The 13,234-nt window shown below is 42.0% G+C and overlaps 1 protein-coding gene across 2 annotated transcripts in view; it reads right to left on the minus strand.

Moving 5' to 3' along the window:
- Positions 1-5,125: 5,125 nt before the first annotated feature.
- Positions 5,126-13,234, minus strand: part of LOC121540600 (protein Wnt-7b) — a 55,852-nt gene continuing 47,743 nt past the window's right edge. For both annotated transcript variants that reach the window (XM_041849604.1, XM_041849603.1), the window contains exon 4: positions 5,126-6,793. In XM_041849604.1, coding sequence (XP_041705538.1) covers positions 6,314-6,793 — 480 coding nt within the window. In that variant the 3' untranslated portion in view covers positions 5,126-6,313. The remainder of the gene's footprint in view (positions 6,794-13,234) is intronic.

Genomic DNA, 13,234 nt, shown 5'->3' on the forward strand with positions numbered 1-13,234 from the left:
CATCCCGGGTATGAAGAATGTGAAGGCAGATGCACTGTCACGGCTGTACAACACAGAGGAGAGGCCCATAGACAACACCCCTATACTCCCGGCCTCCTGCATTGTGGTGCCGGTAGTATGGGCGATGGACGCGGACACAGAGCGGGCTTTACGCACAGAGCCATCTCCACCTCAGTGTCCAGCTGGGCTGCAGTACGTGCCTTCTCTTGTCCGTGACCGTCTGATCTATTGGGCACAAACGTCCCCCTCCTCTGGTCACCCAGGTATTGGTCGTACAGTGCGCTGCCTGACCGGAAAGTACTGGTGGCCTACCTTGTCTAAGGACTTGAGGGTGTATGTCTCCTCCTGCTCGGTGTGCGCCCAGAGTAAGGCACCTAGGCACCTCCCAGCGAGTAAGTTACAACCCTTACCAGTTCCACAACGGCCATGGTTCCACCTGTGTATTGACTTCCTTACTGATCTTCCCGTCTTTCAAGGTAAAACCACCATCCTGGTTGCTGTGGACCGCTTTTCCAAAGCCTGCCGCCTCCTTCCTCTGCCCGGTCTCCCCACGGCCCTGCAGACTGCGGAGGCCCTGTTTACACACTTCTTCTGGCACTACGGGGTGCCAGAGGACATAGTGTCTGACCGGGGTTCCCCAGTTCACATCCAGGGTCTGGAAGGCATTCATGGTTTTCACCCTGAGTCTAATGGGCAGGTGGAACGGGTGAATCAGGATGTGGGTAGGTTCCTGCGGTCCTACTGCCAGGATCAGCCGGGGGAGTGGTCGGTGTTCTTGCCATAGGCCGAATATGCTCAGACCTCTCTCCGCCACTCCTCCACTAACCTAACGCCAGAAGGCCAACCGCCACCGCAATGAGGCCCCAGTACCGAGTGATCGGGTCTGGCTCTCGACCCGGAATCTGCCCCTCCACCTGCCCTGCCAGAAGCTGAGCCTGCAGTCCTGAGGAGAATAAACGAGGTTACTTATAGGTTACTACTCCCTCCAGATTACCGCATTAACCCCTCGTTCCATGTGTTTCTCCTCAGGCCGGTGGTGGTTGGTCCTTCAGTACCTCATGGAGTGTGAGAGGTACGGTCCGGAGGAGCAGTGCTGCGTCCCGGTGAGGGATATCCTCGATCCCTCCCTGTTGCGGGATTTCCACCGTCGCCATCCGGCTCGCCCTGCTCCGCATCCTCTTGGTCGTCCCAGAGGATCTAAAATATAAGTGTTCCCTCTGCCCCCTTGTCTTTGTGTGTGATTGCTTTTTGTGGAGGAGAGAGAAGCTCGGTGGAGCTCCGTGTATTTTGTATCGCCGGGAATATTCCCTGTGTGCCTTGTATTTTCCAGTGCGCCTGTTTTGCCCACTGGAGTGTTTTTACACATTACTGCATAACTCTGTGGTTAAGAATAAATCCTGTTATTCTGTGATTTACCCTCCTGCGCCTGACTCCATCAAAATCGCCTCATCTTGGACTCTGTGAAGCATTTATTTGGGCTGCAATTTCTGAGGCTGGTTACTCTAATGAACTTATCCTCTGCAGCAGAGGTAACTCTGGGTCTTCCATTCCTGTAGCGGTCCTCATGAGAGCCAGTTTCATCATAGCGATTGATGGTTTTTGCGACTGCACTTGAAGAAACTTTCAAAGTTCTTGAAATGTTCCGTATTTAAATAATGATGGATTGTCGTTTCACTTTGCTTATTTGAGCTGTTCTTGCCATAATATGGACTTGGTCTTTAACCAAATAGGGCTATCTTCTGTATACCCCCCATACCTTGTCACAACACAACTGATTGGCTCAAACGCATTAAGAAGGAAAGATATTCCACAAATTAACTTTTAAGAAGGCACACCTGTTAATTGAAATGCATTCCAGGTGACTACCTCATGAAGCTGGTTGAGAAAATGCCAAGAGTGTGCAAAGCTGTCATCAAGGCAAAGGGTGGCTATTTGAAGAATCTCAAATTTAACATATATTTTGATTTGTTTAACACTTTTTGGTTACTACATCATTCCATATGTGTTTTTTCATAGTTTTGATGTCTTCATTATTATTCTACAATGTAGAAAATAGTAAAAATTAAGAAAAAACCTTGAATGAGTAGGTAGTGTACATCACATCAATGGAGTTGAGCGGAGATGACTGTGGGCGGAGTGTTTTCCTCCAACTACATCGAGTCTCTGTCAATCGATACTTGTAAAAATGTACATTCTTAAACCCTTACCGTGTTTGTCCTCTGTAGCTACGTGCCTTTCTTTGTTTGCTGGAATCCAATACTTTTTGATAAAAAGTTAATCAAATACAACCACTGACTGTTCCCTCGACTGAGTTGAGAAACCCAGCTAGGAAATGACATGACCTTGTTAGCTCCTACAATATTCATTTGAAGCTGTGGCTACGTAAACAAACCCAAGTCTTGCTCACTGACTTTCAGAGTCCATATTAGAATCCATAGAAAAGTTGATTTAACCATCAACAACAAACAAGGGAACTAACCAACAAATGAATTGGTTCAAAGATGAGTAGGCTATGGGTTTCTTCTTACTTTTTGATCTGATCTTAATTAGATTTGAATATTGACTGAGGAAAAGACAGCAACACAAATCAAACATTTGTGATTCACACCATTTTCTCTCCGCCACACAAAACTGATAGGTTGATCCTACGGTTGTAGCTCCTTAACAGTATCCACACATGTTCTCTCCCTCTCCCAACCCATTTTCACCAACCTCTCTCTCCTAAGTAACCAGTCTTTTCACTTGCTGTTTCCGGCTGCACATGCACATCCTTGTTCCATCCAGCCATCCCATCCATCTAGGAAACACACTCAAAAGAACGACACTCTCGTTTGTGTCCAGAAGCAAGAGGCAGACTGAGGCATTGCCTATTCAGCACATGTCATTTGCATGGAGCTCCACTTCCCCAGTGACACTGGACGCCAATGTTGCCAACACAGAGAGTATGGAGAGGGTTCAGAGAGTTAAGATAATCACTGTACTAGTACTCTATCAACATATAAAGGCGTTCGTAACACTTGAGAGATAACTTATTGACGTCAATAATAGTATCTTATATCAAATGGTGATATATTGACATACGGTCAGGAACCTGGGCAATGAATGGTGACTGAGTTAGACCAATTAATCAGATGATAGAGTGAGAAGGTTTATCTTCACAGGCAGCTCTGACAATCCAAGCCAGACAACTCCAATTACCCAACATAAGAACTCCCAATGAAGCTTCACAAAACCCCAATACCACAGGTGGCTGGTGGAAGCTTAATTGAGGAGGACGGGCTCATTGTAATGGCTGCTATCAAAAAAATATACCATTCCATTCACATTCCAGACATTATTATTATTATTGCTATCCTCCCCTCACCAGCCTCCTGTGCCCAAGACTCTCTCTCTCCCACTCGCTGCCTGCATGTGACTGACTGACTCAGAGATGGGCTTCGAGAAATAATTAACTTTTGTTCCGTGCGTGCCACAATCAAGACAAACGAAGCACAGATTACTATGAATGTGCTGTGTACAAAATAATGTATTTATGATATTTAATGATTTACACTTCCTTTGCAACCCCAATAGCCATATTAAGGGTGGTTGGATGTTCTGAATAAGGGATATTTTATATATAAACGTTGGCAGCTCAAAACCTCTACATACAATGGCCAGACATATAAAGAATGTGTTCCATTACAGGGAGTCAGAGCCCAAATAAGGGCTTTGGGTATTTGATGGAACAGTTGACATCGGCAACTGAGATGAGCACCGACATACAACATTATGTGAATCAACATGCACTGGGCCCAAACAATATCTGGTCTTCTGCCAAACAGGTTTGAAAAGAACAACTGATTCAGGATGAGTTTTTCAGATTGTTTGTTTTGGTGTCGCTAAATGTGTATTAGTAGATATTATGAGAAACTATCTGAGAGATCATTTGGATCATTTTCACACTTTTATCCACTTGTTGCTGAGTTTATACTGTATCTAGAAATAGCAACAGGCTGCGGTGATTTTAATTAAAATAAGAACGCATATTCATTTGATACACCTGCACCCTAATAGCTGAGGAACGCTCAACTCCGTTCTCTTATATCAAGACGGATATAAGCGGATAAGAGAACGGAGTTGAGCGTTCCTCAGCTCCAGCTCTAGATTACGTTAAATAGTTAGCTTTAGTCAGCAGACTATCCAGTTAATTACACTAGTATTGCATTGGAGTAGCACTTACATTGATAGCATGATTAAAAACGATTAAAGGACTAGATTTACATCATTACCACAATAAAACAGCACCTTCACCTAAATTGAGTGGTTATTATTCAATGTGCACAGATCTGTCTATCTTATGAAAACCAAGAAAATGAGCCAAGAAAGAAACTGGCCTATCTGATAGGTAAACCTTGGGTCATCATAATCTCAAATCAGCAGAAAGCAAATCTTCTCTTATCAACATTTGAAGCTTAAAGCTAGAATCCACTGTTGAAACTATACCAAAGCGGTCACCCGCCTCTGTTTTGGGAAAAAGTTGAGGGATGGGGCTGGATAAATGTAACCACTCTCAAATGCATAGACAGAGCTATGGATGCAATGCCTGACCATCCACGATACCAACATGATAGTTTCAACCATGTTTTAAGGCTATACAGTGTTTGTTTACGTTGTTTACAAACATTGGAGTAAAACAGGCTTGTATTTGGGGTTCTGATGGGATACGACAGTTGAACTAAGCTCATGAGGCATTTATAAGTTATATTCTTCAAGAATCAATGGGTATATATCATTAATTTATAAGTCCAAAAATGGATGTTGCAACTAAGTATTCTAGCTTTAAGCATGACGAAAAGATGCTGAAAATAATGACTGATTATGATCAGCCATTAGTGTGCCAAATGATGTATAGTGATGCTTTACGTCACTGAAGCTCTACATAGCCTGACACTTGGTATAGTATAACCACAACCAATGAATACAGATGAGAATGCGAACACAGCTTTGGATGCAGTGAATTAATGAAGCTGTTGGCTAAAACCTAACATTTCCTCTCGATACCAGCAGACTTCACTCACTAATTCTTAGTCTTGTTTGTCTTTGCAATACATTTCAAAAAGCAGTCAAATGGGAGATTATTTCATTTTAATTTGAGTCGTTTGTGAATAGAAAATAATATCAGTGCACCACTCTACAATGCATCCAGCAATATCATGTTTAAATAATTGAGGAAGGATCTTTGCGTTAAGAAATGAGTTATCTTGCTACTGTCTATGCTAAATAACCCAGACAGGACGTAGGCCTAACGTCTGCTGCATAAATGACTGCAAACAAAAGCTATGCTACAGCAACATAGAACCAATGTGATTGATTGTGATGTGAAATACCCTGTATTGTAGATTTTTTTTGTAGTCAACACACCAGTAGCAATGAAACCATTTTAGAAAAAGGGGGATTGATAGTGGGATGGGGGCCATTTTCTAAAAGACATGCATTATCTAAAAAGTATTTTTTACACTTAGTACAAAAAAAGACATTTCTACCCGTTAGTGCTTTGTTTTAAGATACTATAACATAAATAAACAATTTATTTTCAGTGTTCAAACAGACAGTTCCAGTGTGACTGGAAAACTAACATACTCCACCGTATTCCAGTTGGCAGCAGAGGGCTTACTATAGAGACTTCTCCACTCAGCTTTCCGGTCGCCCCTAGGCACCACACTTACACAGCGTTCTTCATGTCTACACAGCTCCAAAAAGAAAACACCTCCAGTTTGGGGGCTCAAATATTCACCTCTGCTCTCTCCCTCTGTAGAAAAAGAAAAGAAAACTAAAAAGTTCTCACTAGGACTTTTAGAGTCTCATGCCAGTCTCATCCCTCAACAGTTACTGTCATTTTCTACCACATCTCCAGAGTCTGTCTTTCTGTTCCATGTAGAAGCCATTCCGTGAAAAAAAGAACTACAAATCCCAGAGTGCAATGCACAGTTCCCATCCAGGCACCATTTGTTTCCTGTAGTCCTAACCTTTACATCAGTACATGATCACACATTATTCTGTCTCAGTCAGTCAAAGATTTTAGTATTATTACCTATTGATATTTAGCCTTTACTTTCTTAAAAAGCTCATATAGATTCTGCTGTGCAAAACGATGCCATGAAGAGCTGATATTGAAAATTCCATTCCTTTTTATTTTAAAATCTCTCACTATTCCTGTTCCAAGACATGTCCTTTTATCTTTCCTCTGGGGGCCTTCCTTGTCATCCAGAGAGTCCTGCCACGCCCCTCCCAATCATCGTACAGTACCGTAGGTCCGTTATGCCACGCCCCTTTATTTGCAGGTAAACACCTCCGTCCTCTCGCTGCACGTGTTGCACTTGACGAAGCAGCACCACTGGAACTTACAGTTGCACTGCCACACTTTGGTGTACTGGTGCGTGTTGTAGCCCCGGCCACAGCACATGAGGTCGCAGCCGTCCGTGTGGGGCGAGGTGCGGTTACACAGCCTCCCCTGGGTGCCCACGCTCCCCGTGGCCGCGTCCTCCTCGCAGTAGTTGGGCGACCTCTCGATGTAGACGAGGTCGGTCTCCATGGGCTTGCGGTAGCCCTGGGTCTTCTTCACCTTGAGGAAGGTGGGCTGGCGTAGTCGGCTGGCCCGGACCACCTCCACGTGGACCGCCTGGTTGTACTTGTCCTTCAGGACGTAGCCGATCTCTCGGAACTTGGGCAGGGTCGTCCAGCAGGTTTTGGTGGTGCATGAGCCTGACACGCCATGACACTTACACTCCAACTTCATCCGCTCCTCCAGGACCTGCATGGACACATAGGGATAGAGGAGGTTACATGGCGTTAGATTACATTACTGAACATTACATGACATTACATGGACAAACAGGGAGAGAGAGTCACACATTACATTGTATTACAGGGGCAGGCCCAGCGTTGAAATAAAGGGATGACCTGACTTAGGCGGAAAGAGAAACCAAGAGAAACCCTAAGGGTGAAGAGGTTGCTAGCTAGCTCTGCTGCTAAATGAATGATGGAAAAAACAGTCCACAGAAGGTCAGTGAGAAAAGATGGTCCTTGGATAATATGAATTTTTTTTCTGTAATAAAAGAACATTAGACAAGACCAAGCTGTTCTCAAATGTTGGTGAACCACCACACTTTTCTCAAAACTCCCTACGAATTACCTCTTGAGCCAACAACTGTACTTTGAATGGATATTATTTTAGTGCGTTTGGCAATAACTAGTGATCTCCTAAACCAAATGCAAGGTGAAAACGTGACAGGATTCTGTCCAACAATCCTCTATTGGGCTTGGTGACATTAATGATGTTTATTTTTTTTAAGTATGAGAACATTTAATGATACTTATGAATCACACTGCTCTAAAGTCTTCCCTGACATTTTAAGAATGACATACTCAGATAACAATCATGAACCAATTTTTACAAGACAAGTCTGAGAATACTTGAAACCATCCAGTTTAAATGTCTCTAACAGTCTTTTAATATTCTTGAATTAAAAAAGTGTCAGAACATGGAGCTATACCACACTTTTGCATGGACCAAAAGATAACTGTTGTGTGTGATGTATTTGGAGCACTGTTTGCTAATGTCTCAGTACAGTACACACCATGGCACTGTGGCAAATTGACACTATATATATATATACATACACTACCAGTCAAGGTTTGGACAAACCTACTCATTCAAGAGTTTTTCTTTATTTTTACTATTTTTTACATTGTAGAATAATAGTGAAGACATCAAAACTATGAAATAACACATATTGAATCATGTAGTGACCAAAAAAGTGTTAAACAAATCAAAATATATTTTATATTTGAGATTCTTCAAATAGCCACCCTTTGCCTTGATGACAGCTTTACACACTCTTGGCATTCTCTCAACCAGCTTCATGAGGTAGTCACCTGGAATGCATTTCAATTAACAGGTGTGCCTTCTTAAAAGTTAATATGTGGAATTTCTTTCCGTCTTAATGCGTTTGAGCCAATCAGTTGTGTTGTGACAAGGCATGGGGGGTATACAGAAGATAGCCCTATTTGGTTAAAGACCAAGTCCATATTATGGCAAGAACAGCTCAAATAAGCAAAGTGAAATGACAATCCATCATTATTTCAATACGGAACATTTCAAGAACTTTGAAAGTTTCTTCAAGTGCAGTCGCAAAAACCATCAAGTGCTATGATGAAACTGGCTCTCATGAGGACCGCCACAGGAATGGAAGACCCAGAGTTACCTCTGCTGCAGAACATACAGTGGGGGGAAAAAGTATTTAGTCAGCCACCAATTGTGCAGGTTCTCCCACTTAAAAAGATGAGAGAGGCCTGTAATTGTCATCATAGGTACACGTCAACTATGACAGTCAAAATGAGGAAAAAAATTCCAGAAAATCACATTGTAGGATTTTTTATGAATTTATTTGCTAATTATGGTGGAAAATAAGTATTTGGTCAATAACAAAAGTTTCTCAATACTTTGTTATATACCCTTTGTTGGCAATGACACAGGTCAAACGTTTCTGTAAGTCTTCACAAGGTTTTCACACACTGTTGCTGGTATTTTGGCCCATTCCTCCATGCAGATCTCCTCTAGAGCAGTGATGTTTTGGGGCTGTCGCTGGGCAACACGGACTTTCAACTCCCTCCAAAGATTTTCTATGGGGCTGAGATCTGGAGACTGGCTAGGCCACTCCAGGACCTTGAAATGCTTCTTACGAAGCCACTCCTTCGTTGCCCGGGCAGTGTGCTTGGGATCATTGGCATGCTGAAAGACCCAGCCACGTTTCATCTTCAATGCCCTTGCTGATGGAAGGAGGTTTTCACTAAAAATCTCACGATACATGGCCCCATTCATTCTTTCCTTTACACGGATCAGTCGTCCTGGTCCCTTTGCAGAAAAACAGCCCCAAAGCATGATGTTTCCACCCCCATGCTTCACAGTAGGTATGGTGTTCTTTGGATGCAACTCAGCATTATTTGTCCTCCAAACACGTCGAGTTGAGTTTTTACCAAAAAGTTATATTTTGGTTTCATCTGACCATATGACATTCTCCCAATCCTCTTCTGGATCATCCAAATGCACTCTAGCAAACTTCAGACGGGCCTGGACATGTACTGGCTTAAGCAGGGGGACACGTCTGGCACTGCAGGATTTGAGTCCCTGGCGGCGTAGTGTGTTACTGATGGTAGGCTTTGTTACTTTGGTCCCAGCTCTCTGCAGGTCATTCACTAGGTCCCCCCGTGTGGTTCTGGGATTTTTGCTCACCGTTCTTGTGATCATTTTGACCCCACGGGGTGAGATCTTGCGTGGAGCCCCAGATTGAGGGAGATTATCAGTGGTCTTGTATGTCTTCCATTTCCTAATAATTGCTCCCACAGTTGATTTCTTCAAACCAAGCTGCTTACCTATTGCAGATTCAGTCTTCCCAGCCTGATGCAGGTCTACAATTTTGTTTCTGGTGTCCTTTGACAGCTCTTTGGTCTTGGCCATAGTGGAGTTTGGAGTGTGACTGTTTGAGGTTGTGGACTGGTGTCTTTTATACTGATAACAAGTTCAAACAGGTGCCATTAATACAGGTAACGAGTGGAGGACAGAGGAGCCTCTTAAAGAAGAAGTTACAGGTCTGTGAGAGCCAGAAATCTTGCTTGTTTGTAGGTGACCAAATACTTATTTTCCACCATAATTTGCAAATAAATTCATTAAAAATCCTACAATGTGATTTTCTGGATTTCTTTTCTCAATTTGTCTGACATAGTTGAGGTGTACCTATGATGAAAATAAAAGGCCTCTCTCATCTTTTTAAGTGGGAGAACTTGCACAATTGGCGGCTGACTAAATACTTGTTTTCCCCACTGTAAGTTCATTAGAGTAACCAGCCTCAGGAATTGCAGCCCAGATACAGTGCCTTGCAAAAGTATTCATCCCCCTTGGCGTTTTTCCTATTTTATTGCATTACAACCTGTAATTTAAATGGATTTTTATTTAGATTTCATGTAATGGACATACACAAAATAGTCCAAATTGGTGAGTGAAATAAAAAAAATAACTTCTTTCAAAAAATTTTAAAGAATAAATAACGGAAAAGTGCTGTGTGCATATGTATTCACCCCCTTTGCTATGAAGCCCCTAAATAAGATCTGGTGCAACCAATTACCTTCAGAAGTCACATAATTAGTTAAATAAAGTTCAACTGTGTGCAATCTAAGTGTCACATGATCTGTCACATGATCTCAGTATATATACACCTGTTCTGAAAGGCCCCAGAGTCTGCAACACCACTAAGCAAGGAGCACCACCAAGCAAGGGGCACCATGAAGACCAAGGAGAAAAAATAAGAAAAGGCATGTGGGAGACTCCCCAAACATATGGAAGAAGGTACTCTGGTCAGATGAGACTAAAATTGAGCTTTTTGGCCATCAAGGAAAATGCTATGTCTGGCACAAACCCAACACCTCTCATCACCCTGAGAACACCATCCCCACTGTGAAGCATGGTGGTGGCAGCATCATGCTGTGGGGATGTTTTTCATCGGCAGGGACTGGGAAACTGGTCAGAATTGAAGGAATGATGGATGGCGCTAAATACAGGGAAATTCTTGAGGGAAACCTGTTTCAGTCTCCCAGAGATTTGAGACTGGGACAGAGGTTCACCTTCCAGCAGGACAATTTTACATTTTAGTAGACACTCTTATCCAGAGGGACTTACAGTTAGTGAGTGCATCCTGTTTTCATACTGGCCCCCCATGGGAATTGAACCCACAACCCTGGCATTGCAAGCGCCATGCTCTACCAACTGAGCTACATGACCCTAAGCATACTGCTAAAGCAACACTCAAGTGGTTTAAGGGGAAACATTTAAATGTCTTGGAAGGGCCTAGTCAAAGCCCAGACCTCAATCCAATAAAAAATATGTGGTATGAATTAAAGATTGCTGTACACCAGCAGAACCCATCCAACTTGAAGGAGCTGGAGTAGTGGCTATATGTGCCAAGCTTATAGAGACATACCCCAAGAGACTTGCAGCTGTAATTGCTGCAAAAGGTGGCTCTACAAAGTATTGACTTTGGGGGGGGGGGGGGGTGAATAGTTATGTACTCTCAAGTTTTCAGCTTTTTTGTCTTATTTCTTGTTTGTTTCACAACAAAAAATATTTTGCATCTTCAAAGTGGTAGGCATGTTGTGTAAATCAAATGATACAACCCCCCCCGAAAAATCTATTTTAATTCCAAGTTGTAAGGCAACAAAATAGGAAAAATGCAAAGGGGGTGAATACTTTCGCAAGCCACTGTAAATGCTTCACAGAGGTCAAGTCACAGACACATCTCAACATCAACTGTTCAGAGGGGACTGTGTGAATCAGGCCTTCATGGTCGAATTGCTGCAAAGAAACCACTACTAAAGGACACCAATAATAAGAAGAGACCTGCTTGGGCAAAGAAACACGAGCAATGGACATTAGACCAGTGGAAATTTGTCCTTCGGTCTGGAGTCCAAATAAGAGATTTTTGGGTCCAACCGCCCTGTCTTTGTGAGACGCGGTATGGGTGAATGGATGATCTCTGCATGTGTAGTTCCCACCGTAAAGCATGGAGGAGGAAGTGTTATGGTGTGGGGATGCTTTGCTGGTGACACTGTCTGTGATTTATTTAGAATTCAAGGCACACTTAACCAGCATGGCTCCCACAGCATTCTGCAGCGATACGCCATCCCATCTGGTTTGGGCTTAGTTGGACTATCATTTGTTTTTTAACAGGACAATGACCCAACACACTTCCAGGCTGTGTAAGGGCTATTTTACCAAGAAGGAGAGTGATGAAGTGCTGCATCAGATGACCTGGCCTCCACAATCCCCCGACCTCAACCCAATTAAGAAGATTTGGGATGAGTTGGACGGCAGAGTGAAGGAAAAGCAGCCAACAAGTGCTCAGCATATTTGGGAACTCCTTCAAGACTGTTGGAAAAGCATTCCAGGTGAAGCTGGTTGAGAGAATGCCAAGAGTGTGCAAAGCTGTCATCGAGGCAAAGGGTGGCCATTTGAAGAGTCTCAAATATAAAATATATTTTGATTTGTTTAACACTTTTTTGGTTACTACATGTGTGTTATTTCATAGTTTTGATGTCTTCACTATTATCCTAGAATGTAGAAAATAGTAAAAATAAAGAAAAACCCTTGTAGGTGTGTCCAAACTTTTGACTGGTACTGTATATATATATATATATATATATATATATATATATATATATATATATATATATATATATATAGCATTTCACTGTTAGTGTACACCTGTTGTTTATGAAACGTGACAAATAAAAACATATATTTTTTGTTGCTGTTGTTGACATTGTTGCTGTTTTCATTGATTGAACAGACGTTTGGATGGCATTGCTTTATGGATGGTATTTCTCTGATATAACGTTAGCTTCACAGTTCACACCAATGCTTTCTTTTTTTTTCTTTTTTTGGGGGGTGGGAATGGATCAGCTTAATATTGCAGATAGATTGTATCTTCTATCAATGTAATTGTCTGCATCACTTCCAATCCCCCATGTTTTTTTTAAAATATATATACTCCCCTTTATTACTTTTCAACCCCACCATCCTTTCCCTACTTGGAGTAAATTAGTGAACAACAATGCCCAGGCCTCTACTTCCGGTCTATACTTACTATCTACACCTTATGGACAGAGTTAATTTTACAATAATTCTATTATATATATATATATATTTTTATTTATTTTATTTTTTTGCTCCTGAACTTCTTCTACTCTCAACCTCTCCGATCATTTTCATGATGTCCATCCGGTTTGCTTCTAAATGCCATATCTTTCTAACTGTGCTCTTTCCCAAAAGCTCCCAACATACAACCTATATACTTATTATGGACACAGTATGCTTACATTATTAGCTATCTTTGTTATTATTTGTTGTTATTTGTTATTAGTCCCATCCTTCAACTCTAATCAATACCTCCCATCTATCTCTTAACACCATCCATATAGGATTTCTATTTGCCATATATATTTCAACCGTACTGTGATGTTTTACAAAGGTTCCGAACATTTCTATTCTCATTGCTTCTACAGATTGTGAATTAAAAATAAACATTTTTGCTAAAAGGATTATTATATTATTGATTGATTGACTATGACTTTTCAGATCACCCAGTAATGCTATCTGCAAGGTTAGCTCCAGGTAAATATTGCAATCCTTTAGCCATTCCTG

The sequence above is a fragment of the Coregonus clupeaformis genome, chromosome 26, assembly GCF_020615455.1.
Source record: "Coregonus clupeaformis isolate EN_2021a chromosome 26, ASM2061545v1, whole genome shotgun sequence".
Taxonomy (NCBI): domain Eukaryota; kingdom Metazoa; phylum Chordata; class Actinopteri; order Salmoniformes; family Salmonidae; genus Coregonus; species Coregonus clupeaformis.